The sequence below is a fragment of the Gorilla gorilla genome, chromosome 2 (assembly GCF_029281585.2).
Source record: "Gorilla gorilla gorilla isolate KB3781 chromosome 2, NHGRI_mGorGor1-v2.1_pri, whole genome shotgun sequence".
Taxonomy (NCBI): Eukaryota; Metazoa; Chordata; class Mammalia; order Primates; family Hominidae; genus Gorilla; species Gorilla gorilla.
This window is the reverse complement of record NC_086017.1, coordinates 63,107,896-63,129,864: the sequence shown is the minus strand read 5'-3', so window position 1 is coordinate 63,129,864 and position 21,969 is coordinate 63,107,896. Positions and strand designations below refer to the sequence as shown.

At 56.1% G+C, this 21,969-nt stretch overlaps 1 protein-coding gene across 1 annotated transcript in view; it reads left to right on the top strand.

The window, feature by feature from the left end:
* Window positions 1-19,671, top strand: part of TKT (transketolase) — a 30,558-nt gene extending 10,887 nt beyond the window's left edge. The window contains exons 2-14 of the mRNA XM_019023426.2: window positions 2,996-3,113; window positions 3,990-4,103; window positions 4,881-4,978; window positions 10,149-10,340; window positions 12,044-12,162; window positions 13,768-13,961; window positions 14,700-14,864; window positions 15,885-16,041; window positions 16,187-16,317; window positions 16,967-17,050; window positions 17,177-17,270; window positions 18,446-18,568; window positions 19,388-19,671. Coding sequence (XP_018878971.1) covers window positions 2,996-3,113; window positions 3,990-4,103; window positions 4,881-4,978; window positions 10,149-10,340; window positions 12,044-12,162; window positions 13,768-13,961; window positions 14,700-14,864; window positions 15,885-16,041; window positions 16,187-16,317; window positions 16,967-17,050; window positions 17,177-17,270; window positions 18,446-18,568; window positions 19,388-19,563 — 1,765 coding nt within the window. The 3' untranslated portion in view covers window positions 19,564-19,671. The remainder of the gene's footprint in view (window positions 1-2,995; window positions 3,114-3,989; window positions 4,104-4,880; window positions 4,979-10,148; window positions 10,341-12,043; window positions 12,163-13,767; window positions 13,962-14,699; window positions 14,865-15,884; window positions 16,042-16,186; window positions 16,318-16,966; window positions 17,051-17,176; window positions 17,271-18,445; window positions 18,569-19,387) is intronic.
* Window positions 19,672-21,969: the final 2,298 nt, after the last annotated feature.

The following is a 21,969-nucleotide window of genomic DNA, read 5'->3' as shown; positions in this document are numbered from 1 at the left end:
ACCTCTGGCTCCCAGGTTCAAGTGATTCTCCTGCCTCAGCTTCCCGAGTAGCTGGGATTACAGGCGTCCACCACCACACCTGGCTAATTTTTTGGTATTTTTAGTAGAGATGGGGTTTTACCATATTGGCCAGGCTGGTCTTAAACTCCTGACCTCAGGTGATCCGCCTGCCTTGACCTCCCAAAGTGCTGGGATTACAGGTGTGAGCCACCGCCCCCAGCCTGGAGGGGGCTTTAAGAGACTTTCTTTAGGCCTAGCTCTAAGCTTGCCACACCACCGTCACAGGTTGAACTAATTGGGGTTGTAAGTGGACTGTTTTGGTCAAGGCAAGGTGTGTTAGTTTTTTTTTTTTTTTTTTTTGAACAGTCAAGTGTGCTTGTTAGCCCTGTTTATCACAGAGTCAGGGTATACAGTAAGTACCCTGTAGCCCCTCCACCGTGCTCCTCACCCCATCTCTCGCCAGTGTTCACCCAGAGTTGTCACACACAGCACCACGGGATGGGGCGTCCACCTGCAGTTGTGCAGGCAGTCTGGAATGGCAGGAAAAACTCTGGCCCTGAGGAGGCCACAGGCTTAAATGTATGCCTTTGGCCCCAAAGGCCCTCTAGTAAGTTGAGCTTGAAAGTAACTGTCTCCTGTGTGCTCAGTGCTTTACAGTGTGCAGAGCCCGGTCTCAATCCTTGGTGTATTTCTCCCCTCTTGCCTGCCTGTGGCCAGCAGGAGTGGGTGGTGTCACCATCCCTGCCTGTAGATAAGAGCTGCAGGTGCTGAGAGGGTTGGCAGTGGTGGCGGCTGCTAGAGACCAGGGTACTGTGCATGCGTTATCTCACTGTGTCTCCCAGACACTCTCCCAAGTGAAGAAGCTGAGCCCTGGGTTGACGAAGCACTTGCTGAAGTCACGAAGCCCAAGTGGCACAGCTCACCCCCCCAACCCAGGACGCTGTGCCGAGGGAGAGCCCCAAAAGCTCTGGGGAAGAGTGCGGGGACACCTGGCTCCTAAGCGTTCTTCTTTTGTGCGTGTTTACTTGGTAGAAGTGAAGAGAGTGGCCGCAGCAGGCTGGATGCAGCCTTTGGAAGGAATGAAAGGCTGCAGGCCTAGCAAGGAAGGCTTAAAATCAGCTGCACGTTCTACTTCTCACCCTTGGTCACCTCGCAGCTGACCTTCCTCTCTCCACGTCTACTCTCTCTGGGCCTGGGTGTGCTTCTGCCACACGCAGAAAGAGCCTGTGCCACACCATTTCTCCCTGGAACCCCTTCAGGTGGCCAGTGGGACTGTCACCCCGGGGTGTCGAGGTGGATGGGGCAGGTGGAGCCCTGCACTTACTGTCCTTATTCTTCCCCAGAACAGTTTGGCCCAGTGTCCACCCACATCCTTCTCCCACCAAGGATCCCTCCTAATGGGACCATGGCTTTAGAAACAGGACCCCTCAGGGCCGGGGCTGCCCTTGGAGGTGGGAAGGACGAGAGGTCAGCCTGAGGTGACCTCCAGTTGAAGCTGGCACTGGGAGCGTGGGATTAGGGTGGCCTCCAGTTGAAGCTGGCACTGGGAGTGTGGGATTAGGGTCCCTGCCAGGCAGAAAAGGGTTTCTCTTTACCATGTCCTCACCTCCCTCTTTCAGGTGTAGTGTCTTTTCCCATGACCGGGAGTTCATAGAAATAGTTAAGTATAAGATGATCGTGTGCGAGAATGTTGGTACTAAACCAGCATGGACAGTTTTCTGGATTTCTCTACTACTAACTTGTCTGCACTGAGCGTGACTCACCCCTAACCTGGTGGGAGCGCTGATTGGAGGGGGCGGGAGGCTGGCGGCGTGAGCTCCAGATGGTGCATGTGCCCTTGGGCTTGGCATGGGGCGTGTCTTCGTGTGAAGGACCTCTGGGAGCAGCGAGAGGGCTGAGCTGAGCTGAGCTGCATGTGGAGGGGCCCTCCCGGGAGGCTTGTGCCCTGAGGCTGAACTGTTAACAAAACCCTGGGACCAGAGGGCTTCAGGGCTGACCAGGACCTGCAGCGCTTCCTGCTGGGAAGCAGGAAGCAATAGAAAGTTTACGCTTTCTATTGCTCAGGAGCCGCTCAGTGATTAAAACAAGTCTAAAAAGCCAAGGGAACTCCATGGCCCCACCACTCCCAGGCTGGAAGGCAGGTTCTTGCTTTGTCAGCCCTTCCTCAGCCCTTGTCCATAGGCAGAAGGGGTTTTTATTAATACACGATTGTAGCCTTGTAGGAGATGAGATTGTGTGTCTTGCTTTGAAAATTCTATACAAAAGCCTGTTTCCTAGTTGCTACAGCAGCCCTCAAACTGCCCATTTCTAAAGCTTTCAAGTAGCCCAGTGATGCAACTGGAAAGCCCAAGGCCCAGTTTTTCAGGCTACCACACCCCATGCGTGGAGGCGGCTGGGAGGTCTGTGGTAACTCCATAAGCCTCAGTCCCTTCCTCCCTGCCCCATGGGCTCAGAGGCCCAGCACCCCTGGGTGCTGAGAGGGCAGGGTGCCCTTCACAAGTGGGCAGTGTCCGGGCAGTCCTGTCAGGATGTGGGGTCAGTCGTAGGTATGCTAGCGCCCCTCGGCTGCTGAGTCCTTAGACTCCTGGGGGCCACTAGGTGGGAACTGGGTTCTACCTGACAGCAGCTGCCCCCAGCCGCAGTGCTAGCCTTGGGCTGAGTCTTCTGTGCTAGATCTCTCCTGGGCCCCTCCTTCCTTCTTACTCAAGTCCAACCCCAGATATTTTCAGTGGCCGTGATTCTGAGGATCTGGTGCCCCTGGAAAGGTACAACAGTCCCCAGCACCCACTAGCTGGCCCAGGCCCCAAACTGCCAGGAGTGGCCTTCTTGAGACCATGTGTCACCCTCCCAGGGAACAAGAGCTCGTGGCTGTCTGATAAGCCAGGCCTGTGTGACTCCTTAGGACATGCACCCCCAGGTCCCTGTACAGCTGAGCACAATAGCTCAGGAGTGCAGGGCCATGATGCCTGTGTCTGTCTTCTCTCCTGGGCCACAGCCACCCCACGTCATGCTGCAGCGCCGCAGAGATCATGGCTGTCCTCTTTTTCCACACCATGCGCTACAAGTCCCAGGACCCCCGGAATCCGCACAATGACCGCTTTGTGCTCTCCAAGGTAAGAGCCCAGCTGCCCACTGCCAGCCACACCTTGCCTGGGACTAGGGTCACACGGGCCCTGGAATGGTGAGTGGTCTTTGAGGAGACCTGGCTGGGCCCACCTCTCCCAGGTGCCTTCTCCCTGCTCGTCCTGGCCTCTCCCTCAGTGTCCTGCTCTGTGCTGACCCAGCTGGCTAAGGAATACAGGACTGAATTGATGGGTTGGTCTGCCATGGAGCCCAGGTACATAAACAACGCTTTAACCCAAAGAAATGGAGTAGGGGACTACGGAAACATCTGTTGTGTGTTCTGCCCAGTCTGGGTGTTGACAGGCAGGACTGGCATCTCGGTCTGGGTTGTGGCTCCCTGCCTGCTCTGTGTTGTGCCAGCGCTCCGGAGGCCACAGCTTGCCCCCTCGGGGTGGTGGTGTGCTGTAGCAGGGTTTTGGATGGGGACCCCCTGACCCCCCCCCTTCTGGGTGGAATCACAGCCACAGATCCCTGAAATCCACCTGTGCTCAGGCCTGCCTCCGTGGCGTTTGGTCTCTCGGGCAGGCTTTAGAGCTTAGAAGTCTGTCCAAGTTGTTCCCATGCCACAAACCAGGGATTAGGGCAGCCGGCTGCCTGCTGGGGTTTTGGCTTCGTCCAGCCTCACAGCTGTGCCCCCTGCACCTGTCTTAGTGCCTGCCCGGCCTTGGCAGTGGGAACTTTGGGCTGAAAACCAAGAGGCTGAAGAGGGCTGAAAGGGGAGAAGTGGCCTTCACTTGCTTCCTCCCCTGAAATGGATGCTGTAGTTGGCCGGCTCAGCCGGGCCCCAGGGGTCAGCATGCCGTAGGCACAGCCCGAAGTAGAACCGCTCCCCACCTGACCTCACCCCACCATCCATCTCCCGGCAGGGCCATGCAGCTCCCATCCTCTACGCGGTCTGGGCTGAAGCTGGCTTCCTGGCCGAGGCGGAGCTGCTGAACCTGAGGAAGATCAGCTCCGACTTGGACGGGCACCCGGTCCCGGTAAGTGCTCCTGCCAGAGCCTCCCATGCCTCTGCCTCCACTTCCTGTTTCCCAGGCATGTGGGACGGGGGTAGGGGGTGCCCACTGAGAAGCCAAAGGTGTTGAAAGGCGGAGGAGGGCATTGAGATGAGGAAGGAAAGAAGCAGGTGTTTTGGGGACACGTATTCAACCCAAGCTGGTGCCAAAGGGGAAGGCCTTCTGAGGCCTCAGCCAGGGTGCTCTGGGATGACTTCAGGGAGGGCCTCTCCCCAAGCTACCCTTCTGCACTGGGCCTCCTTGGCTAGGTAGCTACAGCTTGGGAAGAGAGGGGACTCAATAAGGGAGTGGCTGCAGGATGCTGGCGAAACCCTGGGGAAGGGACCCAGTTTGTTCCTTGGGGTGCCATCTGGCATCCCTGCAAACGTTAAGACTTCATGGATTACCACAAAAACTGTCACATGGTCTGGGTCCCCACGAGGGCCAAATGTTCTGTCAATTTTTTCATGATTCTCTCTCCCAGCACTTTGTGAAGTGGGTGATGTGGGAACTGAGGCTCACAGGGGTTCAGTCCCTTGCCTGAGGCCTGAGGCCACATAGCTGGCTAGTGGGCAGGGCTAGGATTTGAACCTATAATTAGTTCATTAAGAGAAGAAGTCACATGCTAGGTAGAGGCCATCCTGGGGCCTGATCTTCTGCAGGGGAGGGGCTCGCTGGGCTGGGTGGGAGTGTGGCTCCCTAGGCGGGTGAGACCAGGATCCCTTCTCCTCTCAGATTAACGGTGGCCTTCTGTTATGACAGAAACAAGCTTTCACCGATGTGGCCACTGGCTCCCTGGGCCAGGGCCTCGGGGCCGCTTGTGGGATGGCCTACACCGGCAAATACTTCGACAAGGCCAGGTAACACACCTACTCCCCACCCCCAACCTGGGTAGTTTTGGGGAGTGGTCCTTGGGTGACCCAGCCTTCACTGTCGCCCCCAGACTCTTCCTCTTTCCTGGCTAGGGCAGAGTAATACATATGCGTGGCCTCTTTTGCTCTTTAAACATCCGCTATGGCTGGTGCCATGACCGGCCCCCTTTACAAATGAGGAAACACTCAGGAGTTAAGGGACCTGCCCTGGGTCCCTCAGCAGTGACTGGCAGGGCCAGGTTTGCACAGAGTGCGTGCTCCCAATCATGTGCTCTTCAGCCAGAGTGCTTAGGCTGAGGACTTCCTGTTTTGCCCCCAGCCCTGTGCCCAGACCCCAGAAGTCTCAGAAAGATCCACCCCCAGGCCCCTGTCTGACTAGGCACCAGGAGCCCAGGCCTGAGCCACTTGCCTTTATCTTGGTAAAGGGGAGGGTTGTATGTTCTGAGGGGTTCTGGGATACCTGTAAGCCACCTCCTATCAGCAGGGAAGAAACAAACATTTGAGAGATTGAGCCTTCAGAGGGTGGGTGATGAGCCTGACCGGAAAGGTGTGCTGCTCCAGTGCCCACCAGGTGATTTGTAGGAACAGCCCCCCAGGAAGGTTCTAGCCATAAGTTTGTCTGCAGTGGTCAGATATGACCTGGGGGGATGAGGCTGTAAACTGTTAAGAATAATGGCTGGCTGAGGGAAGGATTGCTTGAGGCCAGGAGTTCCAGACCAGCCTAGGCAACAGAGCAAGACTCTCTCTACAAAAAATACAAAACTTAGCCAGGCATGGTGGTGCACACCTGTAGTCCCAGCTACATAGGAGGCTGAGGTGGGAGGATCACTTGAGCCTAGGGCTTCAAGATTATAGCTATACATGATTGAGCCACTGCACCCTAGCCTGGGCTACAGAGCGAGACTCTGCCTCTTAAAAAAAAAAAAAAAAAAAAAAAAAATATATATATATATATATATATATATTTTTTTTTTTTTTTTTAAAAGAAGAATCACTGTATTAGTCTGTTTTCACACTGCTGATAAAGGCATACCCAAGTCTGGGGAAGAAAAAGAGGTCTAATGGACTTACAGTTCCACATGGCTAGGGAGGCCTCACAATCATGGTGGAAGGTAAGGAGGAGCAAGTCACATCTTATGTGGAAGGCGCAGGCAAGGAGAGAGTTTGTGCAGGGAAACTCCCGTTTTTAAAACCATCAGATCTTGTGAGACTTATTCGCCATCACGAGAACAGCATGGGGAAGACCTGTCCCCATGATTCAGTTATCTCCTGCTGGGCCCCTCCCACAACCAGTGGGAATTACGGGAGCTACAAGGTAAGATTTAGGTGGGGACCCAGAGCCAAACCATGTCAATCACTCATCAGAAGGGTTCCTTTGCCCTTTGGGGGCTAGGCCCTGTGCTCAGTGCTCATGTGCTGTATTGGGTTCCACCTTTAAAAGCCCCCTGTGAGTTGGGTAGTGGTGTGAGAACCATGACCCGTCTTACAGGTGAGGAAGCTGAGGCAAGATGCTGGCCTAGGCCATCCAGTTGGTGGTGGAGGTACCCAGGCTGCTCTTGGAGAGGCTGAGGGCACCACAGGAGCTCGGGGAGTCCTGTGGGCGGGAAGCCTCCTAGAGGAGGAAGGCCAGTGGGGCCAGCCCGCAGGGTGGGAGAAGGGCCCAGTTCTGCAGCTGATGGCATCTCCACTGCCCTGTCCTCCACTCCTGCAGCAGAAGTGCCATAGTGGGGTTCGGGAAGACTGTGGGTCCTTGAAGGACAGGAGGCTGCAGGGAGCACCTTCTGTGTGCAGGCCCTTCCCCAGGACTGGCTCTCCAAGGAGGCCTCACAGTCCCTTCCAGACCCCTTCAGGCCAGTGTCACCTCACCACAGTTTGCTTTCATTCCTTGGTGAGCCTTGGGGCAGGCTTGGCTACACCCAGAAGTGATTCACCATGAAGTAAAGAGAGAGAGACACACAAAGAATGAGATGCATGTTTAAGAGCATTTTATTTGGCAGAGAACCAGAGATGTGAGTTAATTATTCCCTACAGTTGCTGGAAATAATTCCCTGTGAAGGGGCATTTCCTGACCCTAACATAATGGAACAAGTCAGTGTAGGGAGAAGGAGTTTAGCTGGGTTCCCAGAAGCCAGGGTGGCTTGGGGCCAGGGTTGCCTGGAGCCTAGGCCCCCGACTGTACCTGGGGGAAGAGGAGGGATTATCATGTCAGGCCAGGCACCCAGAGGTAGCGTCTTGATAGAGCAAACTGGTCTCCACTCACTGTTTCTCCCTGCCCTCCTGTTTAAAAAGTACAGAATGATATTAAGAAATGAACGTTTTCCTTATTTTTTTATTTTTATTTTTTCTGAGATGGAGTCTCGCTCTGTCACCCAGGCTGGAGTGCAGTGGTACGATCTCGGCCCACTGCAACCTCCGCCTCCCGGGTTCAAGTGATTCTCCTCCTGCCTCAGCCTCCCGAGTAGCTGGGACTACAGGTACGTGCCACCACGCCTGGCTAATTTTTTGTATTTTTAGTAGAGACGGGCTTTCACCATGTTAGCCACGATGGTCTCAATCTCCTGACCTTGTGATCTGCCCACCTCGGCCTCCCAAAGTGCTGGGATTACAGGCGTGAGCCACTGCACCCAACCAACATTTTCCTTATTCTTAGCACACTGCCTCCCACCCCCAATTTAAATCTAATAATGATGTATTTTGTCCATGTTATCATGAGAAAAGCTTACAAATCTGTAATCCCAGTGTGTGTGTGTGTGTGTGTGTATAATATAAAATCTAGTATTACACTTTAAACCAAGCCTTCTATCATGAGCTTTTTCTCCTAATATTAACAGTGGAGAGCTGGTTTTTGTTTTGTTTTGTTTTGTTTTGTTTTTTTGAGATGGAGTCTTGCTCTGTCACCCAGGCTGGAGTGCACTGGTGCCATCTTAGCTCACTGCAACCTCCGCCTCCTGGGTTCAAGTAATTCTCCTGCCTCAGCTTCTCGAGTAGCTGGGATTACAGGCGCGCACCACCACACTCAGCTAATTTTTATATATTTAGTAGAGACGGGGTTTCATGACGTTGGCCAGGATGGTCAGTCTCAAACTCCTGACCTCAGGTCATCTCCCCACTTCAGCCTCCCAGAGTGCTGGGATTACAGGCGTGAGCCACTGCACCCATCCTGAGAGCTGGTTTTAATGATCACATAATATTCTGTTTTATGGAGATGCTATAATCCATCTAGCCAGTCCTCTGTTGTTGGACACGTAAGGTAGTTTCCAAATCGTTCTACAACAAATGTCGACCTTCTGTTTAGGGTTCCCTCTCTTCAAATTAGTTCATGAATGGATGTTTGCAGTCCCCCACCCCTACTCTAACAGCTCAGGCAATAACAAGCCTCAGGGTTAGCCCAGGCTCCTGTAGGCCCCTTCCCTGTTCACAACCCCTTCCTTGGCATCTCCTCAGGACCTCAGCACGCCCTCTGACCTGAGCCTGATGGCCCTGTAGGGCTTAGCCTTGTCCCTAGTCTCGAAGCCAAAGCTGTGCTGGGCCTCCAGTGCTAGCCTCGGTTCGACTTCCCTGGAAGTGGGTGTGGGCTTGGGGTGGCAGCCAGTTGGCTTCCCTGGAATCCCTTTCTGGGAAGTCGAGTTGGCTTCTCTGGCTCAGCCCCATCATGTGGCCCCTTTCTGGAGCTGCTGTGCCAGACCAGAGCCCCTCCATGGTCTCTGGTTCCCCTCAAAACCTACAGGGGAAAGAGGAGGCAAGGCTGGGACAGGATAGGGCCTCTGAAGTGTGGGCCTGAGGCTTTGTCCTTCTGGCCATGGTACCCCACAGGGGTACCACCTCCCGTGGTGGAGGCCACAGAAGAGCAGCACGAGGCAGGAGAGGCTGCAGGGAGTGCTCCCAGCCTGCTGGCATGTGGAAGTGCTGAGTCATGCTGACAGCTCCGTGGCTGGCTGTCCCAGCCTCTTCCTGCTGCCCCTGCCTTGGCCCTGCAGCAGGGAGGCCTGGAGGCTTGGACTGCTGAGCATGCAGCCGGGTTGAGGGCCTTTTCCTGCAGGAGCAGGAGGGCAGCCGTGTCCCCTCTGAGCCCAACCAGGCACCAGCCTCATTTCCTGGGGCTACACAGCTAGACACTGGGCAGGGTAAGGGGAGGTCCCCAAGTCCTACCACTCCTCACCCTACATGCATGCCTGCACGGCAAGGAGCTGGCAGTCTAGGCTACAGTCAGACCTGCGTTTGAATCCTGGCTCAGCAGCTTCCTGACAGCGCGACCTTCAGACAGGTCCTGTCTGTTGCTGCCATCCCTCTGCTACCCCCATCCCCTCACATCTCCCAGGCTGGGCTCAGAGTCCCTGAACTGGTCTCCCTTCCTCTAGCCTCACCCCCTCACCCACCCTCCCCAGGGGCCCAGGAACGTTCTGTTTGCTGGGTAATTTATCCCAAGTTCAGTGTTCTTTTTAACGTCTCACTGTCTTGAAAAGATCACAGTTGCCTGTGTTGAGGGGAGGAGAGGGCCCCTGTGGTAGAGAAAGAGCCAGGTGCAGCTTCAGTCTTGGGGTCAAGAGCTAGTCTTGGAAGCTTGGGGAGAGCCTGTCCCAGGAAGCGCCTGGTCCTCAAGGGCCCTCTGCTCTATCCTCCCCTGAGCCCTCTTGCTCCAGGGTGTTGCCTAGAGTGCCTCAGGCCTCCCTGGCCCACCTCCCTCCTCCGGGCAGAAGCAGAGCTTGGTTCCCAAGGTTCCCCTTTCCCACTGGCCCACCCAGCCAGTCCCAAGGCCTCCTCCAACCTCTGGTTCACAGCGGGGTCCGTCCCCTGCAGCAGGTGGCTCAAGCCTATTCACCCACCCTTCCTCACTTTCCTCTCGTTCCAACAACCCCCATTTTTCTAGATCTTATTAGCCAGCTCCCTGTTGTCCTAGACCTCTGTTGCTTAACAACCAGTACTTCTTCCTGAGCTCCTGATGGCTTCCTTCATGGCCATTTTCTCTTGGGGTATCGCTTGTGGTAGGCTGCAGGGACCTGGTGACACTGTTGCCCCTCGAGTGCAAATGCCGTCTGTTCTGCGTATCCACGCGTGGCTGCTCCTTTACCCAGAGTGCAGGCTCCTTGGATGGGTGGGGGGGTGGGAGCCAGCTGGGTCCAGGTGAGAGGGACTGGCCTGATTCACTCTCTGTCCACAGCTACCGAGTCTATTGCTTGCTGGGAGACGGGGAGCTGTCAGAGGGCTCCGTATGGGAGGCCATGGCCTTCGCCAGCATCTATAAGCTGGACAACCTCGTGGCCATTCTAGACATCAATCGCCTGGGCCAGAGTGACCCGGCCCCGCTGCAGCACCAGATGGACATCTACCAGAAGCGGTGCGAGGCCTTCGGGTATGTATGAGGCTGTGGCCTGAGTGTGGTCACAGCACGGAGAGTGGTCTATGATCACAGCTTTGCAGGTGCAGGAGCTGAAGCTGGGACCTTAAGCACCATCTAAAGGTCCCTTTCTTTAGCATTTGACTCACAATTTCAAACTCTAGGCATTTGGACTTAATGGCTCAGGATATGTGGGCCAGGCCCAGTTTTAAGTGAGTTTCCTTGTTTTCATGGTTGTGGCATGGTGGCTCTCGGAGCTTCCACACACCATCTCACGTCAGCTCGCTTTGTTCTTGAGGAAGGAGGGTTCTTGAGGGATGGGGGCTTGCTCGGTAAAGCTAAAGGATGTATAGCTGTGGAGAGGTTTGAACCTCAGTTTGGTGGCCATGTCCTGTGCCCAGCCCCGCCCAGCCTGGGGAGGAGGAACAGGCTCCTGGTGAAATGGGAGATAGGGTTTCCAGATGCCCCCCTTCGGCCTTGATTGGTTACAAATTCAGGGTCAAAGGGCACAAAGCAGGGAGGTCATCTGCATGGGTGTCAGCCAGAGGGGCCCCACCTCAAAGCCTCCACCGGTGTTGCCAAACACAAGCTGTTCTGCACAGGGGCCCAGCATTGGCTGAGGAGGCTGTGGAGGGGAGGGAGCAGGGCAGGTGCCGTGCAAGGCTTTGAGACTCAGGTCAGGCCTCCAGGACTGCGTTTTGCAGATGAACCCATGCCTGTGACTACACTAAGTAACAGGATGCTTGGGGTTACCTTGCAGTAGCACAGCAGACGCAGGCCTGTGTTCCCTGCTGACTGACCTCAGAAAGGGAGAGGAGGAAGGGAGGAAATAATCTCTGTTGGACAGGCGAGGAACCTGAGCCACAGGGTCCTCACCCCACAGGCCTCCCCAAGGCCACATCTATCTGGGGACTCAGAGTACAACCCCAGCAGCACCCCCAGGACCTGTGTCCATAACCTCGTGACTCAAGCCAGATTCCTGAAGTCCTGGCTCCACCGCTAACTTGCTTTGTGGCATGGGTCACGTTACTTACTCCACCTTCAGTGTCTCAGTTGATTTGTCTGTAAAATGGGGCCAACTCAGCACCCAAGCATGGCATGGTGAGGCTTCAGTGGGCTAATATGGGTAGTGGTTGGCATGGCACTCAGTTTGAGAAGTGCTATTTTTATTCTTACTATGTCAAAAAGAGTCCCCAAAAGGATAGCTTTTCAAGAGAAAGGGTGCTCTGCCCCAGCTCCTTCCTGTATATTTGACTCCATGGTTCATTTCAAAAACATTTCCAGCACCACATCCAGCATCTGTGGAGTGATCAAATGTGTTCCCCAAATAAGAATTGGGCCAAAAAATTCATCAAGAATCTAATAGCAGACAGATTCCAAACCCAGTGCGCTGACCCCAGAACAGCTTTCAGTAGGAAATGAGCAGATCAGGAATGAAAGAGACAATAAAGGAACTGAGCTCTGGATTACTTAAGAAGAGGAGGAAAACCTGTTCAGAGGCAAACAAAAGGAAGTAAAATAATGTGAAAAAGAAAAGGATTTAAAAAACCCAAACTGGAAACAGGAATGTTGCAAGCTTTCTACTACTCCAGCTGAGGCCGCAGTTGTGGGGTGGAGCCTGGGCAGACCCCAGATGCCAAGGCAGACCTTTCCCTGGAAGGCTCCTCGGTGTTGTGGCCCCTGGGAATTGCCCCTTACTCTCTGCCCCCTGTCCCCAGTTGGCATGCCATCATCGTGGATGGACACAGCGTGGAGGAGCTGTGCAAGGCCTTTGGCCAGGCCAAGCACCAGCCAACAGCCATCATTGCCAAGACCTTCAAGGGCCGAGGGATCACGGGTCAGTATGCACAAGCCGCCCTCCCCACCTTCACCCCTGGCCCAGACCCTGTGGCTACCTAGCTCTGACCCTCACATCCAGGGAAACAGCCCTTGCTGCTCACTGAGTGCACCAGGCTCCAGGGAAGGGGAGCGGGAGATGCTGTGACTCAGTGACCCCTGTGGCTGAGCCAGGATTTAAACTCAGATCCGTCTGGCCTCTGCCGGTGGGGGCATGTACAGGCAGGAGGAGAGGAGGGACTTGGAGTGTCTGTGGGTGAGAGGAAGGTCGTGGAGTGAGGCAGCCCCCATGCCCCACCCTGGCTGGTACCTTTCGGAGCCGCAGCTGTGTGTGCTCTGCCAGCTCCGGCCACCTGCTCCAGCTGAAGGGCCGACACAGAGCCAGGCAGGGCCCGGAGAGAACTGTTCCCTCCAGGAGGTGAGTGGGATACTCCTCAAGCAATGGCAGATGCTGAGCAAGGCCTGTGTGGGCCGAGAGCCTTGGTGGGTTTGGAACCTAGGTTCTGCCCCAGGCCGGAGAATGAGGCAGGCGTAAGTCACTCCCTGGCACCCAGGTGTGGGCTCCAGATTCCTAGGCCTGGGATGGCCTCACCCATTTTAAAGATGGGAAAATGAGGCTACAAGTGGTCAGGGACCTGCCCGGGGACAGAGGAAGTCTATGGCACGAGGGGGGCTGATCTCAGGGCCTGGGTCGGCTTCCCTGCCAAATGCCCCTGGCTGCCCACCTGCCTGCTCTCAGGGGTTGTGGCTTTTTCTGCCCATGTAGACTCAGGTATATGAGGACGTTCTGAGTGGGGGTTTGGCAGTGCTGGGAGGTGTCTGGGAGGGGGTGGATGTCGAGGAAAGGGCTCTGGGATATTGTCATGGCTTTGGTGCTGCTGCCTGGCACTGCCCTCTGGTGTTAATACTGGGCAGGATCTGGACCACTTGCAGCTTCTGGGGGGCTCCTGCTAGTCTTTCGGGCTGCTGGGTGCTACCTGGGAGTTCAGTCTGTTCTTGGCTCTGGCCAGACTCTAGTGACTACTGAGGTGACCTCCAGGGAGAGGGATATTCAGCCTTCCTGGCCCCACACAACAAGGTGCCATGGGGTGGGCATGCCTAGGTGCTTATAGACTCCTCTGCTGCTCACAGATGCATTGGGTGACCCTGGAAGCCCTGTTCTGGGCCTTGGGTTCCTCTTCTGATGGCCAGGGTCCCTTCCAACCCAGTCGACAAACTGAGTGTTTCTGCAGCAGACACCTCTACCTGTGTGTGACCCTCCAGGCGGGGTTGTGGGGAGGAAGAGAATGGACACATTGGTGAAGGGATGGGGCAGTGGACCCAGAAACACACACCTGCCCACGTCTGGCCCCTCCTTTCCCACTCAGCTGTGAGCTCCCGGAGGACCAGGCAGTAGACAGTGAGTGGTGGGCACGTAGGAGTCCATCCTATTCACTGCGACCCTCCTTTCCTGGCCCCCGTGCCTGGCTGGGCTCTGCCTGTCTGGGATGATGCCATTCCTCCCTTGCCCTCGGCAGGTGGAGGGCCAGTCTCCTGGAGCAGCCTCCTGGCCCTCTGGGAGCTTCTGTCTTACCCATTCCTCTGTCCTCCCGTGTTGGGTCTGCAGGGGTAGAAGATAAGGAGTCTTGGCATGGGAAGCCCCTCCCCAAAAACATGGCTGAGCAGATCATCCAGGAGATCTACAGCCAGATCCAGAGCAAAAAGAAGATCCTGGCAACCCCTCCACAGGAGGACGCACCCTCGGTGGACATTGCCAACATCCGCATGCCCAGCCTGCCCAGCTACAAAGTTGGGGACAAGGTACAAAGTGGGGCCTGTTTCTCTGAACCTGTAGTTCTCAGGTTTCCCAAGTCTGTGGCCCAGATACACCCTCTGGAGGGCTGGGAAAGGGAGGAGAGCGATTCATTTAGGGCGAGGAGTGATCCCTGAGGTGTTGTTCCTGTCACTTCCCTCAGAAGGACAGACAGCTATGGAGTTGACCTGCGGAGGCTCAGACTGGGCAAGGGAATTGCCCACTTAGCAAGCTTAGCAAGCTACTGACAGAACTGAGATCAAAGCCAAGGACTCACTCCCAAGTTCTTGCATCGCTGGTCCATGAGGGACCCTTGGCCTGAGCTCAGGACCCCCACCTGACCTGGGAAAGGCTAGGCAGAGCTGTCCCGCTCCAGGTTTCTGTCCCAAGGGAACCCATCCATGCAGCCTGTGCCTGGCCTTGACTCCCAAGCCTTCTGTGTTCCCATGCAAAGTGGAATAGGTTCATGGACCTGGTGCAGCAGGCAGGAAGTTGGGGCTGGTGGGCGTCTTCTGTAGCTTATACCTTTCACAGCCAGGCTAGGGGGCCGGGGCTCCAGGGGCTCCCAAGACATTGACCGTAGTCGTTGGCAACCTTTCAGCAGTTAAAAGCCTCCGCAGGACCTTGAGCTCCAGGGCTTCCATTTTTGGCCCCGTTTTAATCCTTCTCTGAAAGCAGGGCTCCAGGCTGCTGGTGTGCACTCACCCTCAGAGGGGTCCAGAGCCTTCCCACTCTCTTCCTCACAGATAGCCACCCGCAAGGCCTACGGGCAGGCACTGGCCAAGCTGGGCCATGCCAGTGACCGCATCATCGCCCTGGATGGGGACACCAAAAATTCCACCTTCTCGGAGATCTTCAAAAAGGAGCACCCGGACCGCTTCATCGAGTGCTACATTGCCGAGCAGAACATGGTAGGTGCTGGGGCCAGCAGGGACAGGTCCACCCAAGGCTGAGGGCTGTGGTCTGAGGGGTGCGGGGCAGCCATGTTGGCAGAGCCAGGTGCCTGCTGTAGGCCAGCCCAGGGAGACTATAAGAAAAGCCAGGACCCAGCGTTAACCCCTGACCTTGAACAGCCACAGTTTGGGAGGTTCTGCCCAGGTGCAAATGTCCTGGACAGGTGTGCACATGGGGGAGCCGAATGGGACTGCAGGTGCTCTCAGGAGGAGCTGCGTGCAGGCCAGGCCTGGTGGTGAATGGGGTCTCTTCCAGGTGGAGGACAGGCCCTGCCAGTAGGTGGGGCCGTGATGGGTTTAGCAGCCAGAGTCTGTTGAGCACCTGTAATGCACACGGCTCTGGGCCCTGCCACCCTGAGGGATGCAGAGATGAGGGAACTCTGGGCCCCTGACATGTACCCATTTGGGGAAGCAGACCCTTGTCAGGAACTGAGGTTGTGAAGTAAGGAACAATGTTTTGTCCATTTTTTCAAAATATCCCCTCCTGGTGGTCCAGGAGCCCAGCCTGGCTTGCAGGCCGCTAGGGACAGGGAGCTTCCTCTCTCTGGAGGGCACTCAGATCTCCAGAGTTCTTCCAACTGGACCTGAAATTCTCTCTGTGGTTTCCAGAGACTGCTCTGCAGGGCGTGGGGCTGGGGAGGTCCCAGGTACTAGGGAAAGAGGCCTTGTGTTGGCTGGCAGATTTTGGAGCCTTGAAGGGCAGCTGGTTTGGAACTGATGACTGTACTCAGTGCTGCTTCTGGATGAGTGATTTGGGGCCTGGAGCCTCAGCAGGCATGAGGCTGCTGCCCTCAGACCCCAGGGAGGGGTTGGGAGGACCGGTCTCTGCAGAAGAAGGTGGTGGGGGACATATTCAGAAGCCCAGAAAGGATGGACAATCTATATACAAATTGTGGCTTTCTCCACAAAAGGGGTCCTAGGCTCCCCGACCACCCTCTGCCTGCCCCTTTGGGCTGACCCTGTCCCACCTGCCCCCAGGTGAGCATCGCGGTGGGCTGTGCCACCCGCAACAGGACGGTGCCCTTCTGCAGCACTTTTGCAGCCTTCTTCACGCGGGCCTTTGACCAGATTCGCATGGCCGCCATCTCCGAGAGCAACATCAACCTCTGCGGCTCCCACTGCGGCGTTTCCATCGGTGAGTTTAGCCAGGGCATTTACACCTGGAGCTCCCTTGACTTTTGCACCAGGAGGTATGGGAGGGGGATGGGCCAGGATTCCAGCCCATGGACGGGGGGGGGGTAGGGGTCTTACTTCTGCATATCCTTTCCCCCACACCCCAGGGGAAGACGGGCCCTCCCAGATGGCCCTGGAAGATCTGGCTATGTTTCGGTCAGTCCCCACATCAACTGTCTTTTACCCAAGTGATGGCGTTGCTACAGAGAAGGCAGTGGAACTAGCCGCCAATACAAAGGTAGGTTGCATGGCTGTTCTTTCTCCTGCTGGCAGCCATCACTTCCCAAGGGAAACAGAAGAGGAGGCCAGAGCTGGTCACTTGCTGCCCCAGGGGGTGTTTCCTGACCTTGCCCCTGGTGTTTGTGTAGCTTGTGGAAGTTAGACAAGAAAAAATGAAATACACGCCCCACTTACTGCCACGTGGCAGACGTTGTCAACTGATTGCCACAGTCTGTCTCTGCTGAGAATCCTGGCAGCCCTGGCCGGTCCGGCGGTTGACACCTCTCCACCCTCCTGAGTTGGGTTCTCCAAGACAGGCAAGGATGAGCTGAGCCCTGTGGTCCAGGCGCGGAGCTGCATGCCACAGACCCAGTGCGTGTGGTTCCTGCCCCTCTGCCTGGTGCAGTCTGTGGGAGTAGCCCACCTGCAGCCAGTCTACCTGGTGGAAAGTTGCCTTCGGTCTGAGGCTGCAAGGTGGTGGGCAGTTCTCAGAGTGTTCAAGTGGGGTGCGGGCGGCAGAGGGCAAGCAAGGCCCTTTTCCCTGCTGGAGTAGCCAGGATGCAGTAACTAACACTCCCATGGGAAGGGATGGCCTCTCTAGAAAGACCTCGTCTCTGGATACAGGTGTGCCACATCCTGTATCCTCAGTTTATCTGTTTCGGTCTCAGGGTATCTGCTTCATCCGGACCAGCCGCCCAGAAAATGCCATCATCTATAACAACAATGAGGACTTCCAGGTCGGACAAGCCAAGGTCAGTGCCTCGCATGCCCCAGGAGCCCACAGAGCTGCCTGGACCCTCCCTGCTGTGACTCCCAGCAGTCAGGGCACACCCTGCCCCAGGGCCCTGAGCCTTACTCACCCGCTGTGTCACCCCCAGGTGGTCCTGAAGAGCAAGGATGACCAGGTGACCGTTATCGGGGCTGGGGTGACCCTGCACGAGGCCTTGGCCGCTGCCGAACTGCTGAAGAAAGGTGAGGAGAAGGGGCCTCCAAAGTCATCAACTGAGCGGCCACTGCATGCTAGGTCTTGGGGTTCTTTCTTTCGTTCTTTCTGTTCTTTCTTGAAGAGCTCACAGCTAAAGAGAAATAATTTCATTTCATTAAATAATGATGGCAATTAAAGCCATCCTTTGAGCACTTGTTCTGTCTGGCATGATGCTAAGTCCTGGGGCTGCAGTGCCCACAGTCCCTACCCTATGACTCTAAAGTCGAGACCCCCCCAGCATGGTGGCCAGATCAGTGGCCTGGAGCCTGCCAGCTGGGCTGGAATCACTCAGCCAGGCACTAGTTAAGGAAGTAAGTTATTCACTATCACCATGCCTGTTTTCCTATCTGTAAAATGGAGATACTAGCCCCTTGCCCTCAGGGCTCTCCTGAGGGTTACATGCATGTGACTTGGTATTCTATTATTATTACTGCGAGCTCACAGTGTTGGCTAGTGGTTTGTAGGGGAGACAGGCATTGGCCTCTCCTGCAATAGAATCACAACAGATGTCATGTTTTAGCACGAAAGAGGGGGCAGGTGTGGCATCTTCCAGAAAGTGGCTTCAGAGTGGGTAGGAATTGATTAGCAGAGAGGAGAGTGAAGGGAGGCTGGAGCAGGGTCAGGCAGGAGCAAGATGGGGCTGGAGGAGCCAGAGGAGTCCATCCCCAGGCAGGGGGAGACCCAGGGGGGTGAGCTTTAAGCAGGGCCTGGCAAGCGTGGGTTTGTCCTTCTGAGAAGTTGCCTCTGCTGCTGGGGCCGCACGTGGGCCTCTGATCACTCTGCGGGCTGCAGCTCCCCAACGTCACCACATCAACCCTCACCTTCCATCAGGCCGGACACCTGGGGTGTTTTCTCTCGCATTCCCTTTGTCTTCAAGGTTGTGGGAGGATGAGGGAAGGCGCTCAGGGCCTGCACGCTCTGCTCTGGGTTCTTGGATACTGCGGGCAACACAGCTGGACCAGATGCCCCAGTGCAAGGGGTTGGCAAGCATGAACTCAGCCATGGGAACGAGGTGGCAAGTGGTTCTCCCTGGGACAGGGACAGGCCCACAGGCTGAGCTCTTAGCTACACGCAGCCCTCAGGATGTCCCACCAGGCCCCCACCAGGGCAGATAGTGGTGCCCAGCCCTCCCCTCAGCCACGCCGTGTGCTCTCCCTCACAGAAAAGATCAACATCCGCGTGCTGGACCCCTTCACCATCAAGCCCCTGGACAGAAAACTCATTCTCGACAGCGCTCGTGCCACCAAGGGCAGGATCGTCACCGTGGAGGACCATTATTATGAAGGTAAGGAGACCTGGGGCAGGCAGGCTGGGCAAGGGACAGGGCCAGACAGCCGAGCGTTGGAAGTGCCTCTTCTATCTGAGCCCCAGGAGGGCAGCTGTGGCCCAGAACACCCAGAGCTGCCCCTCAGAGCAGCTGGGACGTGGTCTCTTAACAGGCCTCAGGCTTGGCCTGGGGACCCAGCTAACTCACAGCTGCTGATGAGCTCTGTGGAGCTCCTGCTGCCCAGGAAGCTGGTGAGGATTCCAACCTTGCTGCTAAATGGTGGATGGTGGCGTCCCTGAGGTAGTGTAAGGTGGAAGCTATGGTGCAGCTTGGGAAGCAATGCAGAATTTCTGGTATTTGTGAGTCCTTCACACAGCAGGCTCCCTAACTACACACCAGCCTCTCTAAGTAGGAGGCCCCAGTGGGAGAGATGGGCTTTGACTCTGGGGTCAAATGTAGATAATCGGACTATGGACAGTGGCTGGCTGGTCACCAACAATGGTGTTTGAAACAAACATTTAGAGGCCATATTTGGGCTTATAAAAATAGTTCTGGGCCATGCATGGTGGCTCACGCCTGCAATCCCAGCACTTTGGGAGGCTGAGGACGGCGGATTTCTTGAGCTCAGGAGTTGGGAGACCAGCCTGGGCAACATGGCGATACCTGTCTTTAAAATAAAAAAAAAAAAATGAGTTATGTGATGGGCTCATGGCTACAGGTGGAGAAAGGCGGTGCATATGCAGCCTCCTCCTTCCTTGACTAAGGCTGACAGAGGGCTGGGCCCACCACTGCTCACCCTGAGGCCTCGTCTTCTGACTCCCCTCCTTTCATTTCTAGGTGGCATTGGTGAGGCTGTGTCCAGTGCAGTAGTGGGCGAGCCTGGCATCACTGTCACCCACCTGGCAGTTAACCGGGTACCAAGAAGTGGGAAGCCGGCTGAGCTGCTGAAGATGTTCGGTATCGACAAGGATGCCATTGCACAAGCTGTGAGGGGCCTCATCACCAAGGCCTAGGGCGGGTATGAAGTGTGGGGCGGGGGTCTATACATTCCTGAGATTCTGGGAAAGGTGCTCAAAGATGTACTGAGAGGAGGGGTAAATATATGTTTTGAGAAAAATGAATTGGCCCTGAAATGTTTTCTTCTTTGATGTGTTTGCAGCCAGTGCCGGTTCTGGGGAAGAAGGGTGGAGGGTGCGCTAGGGAGGCTGGTGTCCTTGGCCCTGGGCCAGGACCTGGGTGTCCCAAGTCCCCTTGGAATCACCTGCAACTGCCCTCAACCTCCAGAACTATCGCTGCCTCCCATTCATCACCAGGTGACATTTGACTGCAACCTGCCTTCTAGCTGAGAGGCTGAGACCTACATCCCTCATTGTGACCTCAGTCCACCTGGCCCTGAGGGGGCTGGGGAACTGCCTCAGTCTGGAAGCTGACCAGGCACTCTCAGGGCCGCCCCACCTCCCCCAAGTCCCCACAGCCTTGCAGTCAGGTCTCCTGGGGTAGGGAGGTTCACTTGCTTGTTGTCCCTCATCCTTGTCATATCCTTTTAACTAGGCATCTCAGAGAAGCAGAGACAGGGCAGCCTTCGTCTTGGGGGAAAAGGGACCCTCAGGATGGCATGAGAGGTCCTCAATCCCACATGTGGAACTGTCCCCCTCAACTTGTTAAAATGCAGATTTCTGGGTCTTGCCAATGGGGCCTGGGACTCCATGTGACAACTGGCCCAGGAGCTTCTGATGTCACACAGAATTCTGCAGTCCCAAGCTCCAGCCCCGACCTGCTCTGCTGTTCCTAGGTGACTGCCCTCACACTGCTGACCACAGCGGATTTCTCCCCCTGCTGCTCGGGCTCAGCTGGGGTCAGCCCTGCTTATAAGGTCAACTGTGCAAAACCTTGTACTGGCCAAGAACAAACTAGTGCTGGGGGAGGAGGGCTGGGTGCCCCGGCCACTGGTGGAGTCCCCAGGAAATCCTCAGAGCTGTTGCGAGGATGAGACACATTTGTGGACATGTCCACCTGTCCTCCTGACCGTCTGGAGAGAATAAACCTGTCAAAGCCAAGGTCAGGCAATTGCCCCCCACTTAGCTACCCAGCCAGGTCTAGCAGTGCCAGAGGCTGTGCCTGTGTTTGCCTCAACACCAATTCCAGAGGGAGCAGGCATGGGGTGATGTGGTTTGGTCCCAGGGGGGTGCCCTGAGCTGATGCCTGTTCACCAGTGTGTTGAGGGCAGGCCTGGGATTGGAACCTGGGTCTCTGTGAGTCTAGAGATCCCACCTTCTGTACCCTACTGCCCCTAGGGCCCTCAAAAGAGGAATCATGCAGTAGGCTCCCAGGAGGGCCCTGGTCCCATAGGATGATGGGAATAGCCTGGGGCTCAGGTCCTGTGCATCTCCAGAGCCCACAGGCCCCTGCAGAGAATCTAGAGGCAAATACTGGGACAAGGACACCTGAGCCATAGGCACAGGCCCAGCCTGCAGCCTGGTGAGCCCATCTACACTGGCTAGCCATGCCCCAAGGACCTGGGAGGCCTGGCTAACCCAAAGCAGAGGGACAGGAGGGGCAGCCGCCCTCACCTCCAGCCTGCCTGGCCTCTCCCAGGCCCACACAGCTTGTGAAGAAGACGAGAGCCTGGGCAGCAGGCGCCGGGGCCTGGGCAGGATGAGGGAGGAAAGTCAAGACCCCTGACCCAGTCACCCAGACCCAGTGCTGGGACATCAAGGCTACAGGAGGCTGGGACATTCAGGAATCCCAGGCCATAGTGAGCTGAAAAACTCTGCCTCCTTTTTGGCTAGAAGACTTGGAGTATAACGTGCTTAGTGTAGGGCGTGCTTGGTGCGAAGTGTGCTGGAAGCCATCACTGGGTCCTCGTGGGAGCCTGATGAACTTGTCATTTCTCCCTCAGCCCCTGCTCAGGAAATACAGGAAGCCAAGACAGTGCCTGAGGCCTGACTGGAGGCTGGTGTGGCCTGACCTGTCAGCTAGCAAGGCCTGGCGGGGCCTCATGGCATAGACAGCTGAGCAGGAGGGCAGCATGGCCCCACAGCAGCCTAGGACAAACTTTCCTGGCACCAGGGAAAGCCCCTCCCACCCCTGCTGGTAAAGGGGAGGCTGAGGCTACAATCCACACAGCCACGAGCCGGGATGCAGCTGCAAGGAGGGCGTGCTGGTGACCCTTCACGTCCCTACCCACTTGGGCAAAGGCTGTGGCAGCTGAGCCTGACAGGGGCGGGCAGGGCTAGGGGCAAACTCCCCAGACCAAAACCACCCCCACCACCCTCTGCTCAGTACATGGGACAGTCCTCTCCCCAAGCCTCAGTTTCCTCATTTGTTCAGTGGGAATCATGACGGCCTCACAAGGCTGTTGTGAGAATGAAATAAGAGAAGTGTTAATGCCTTTAGAACACTGCTAGGCAGATACGGGC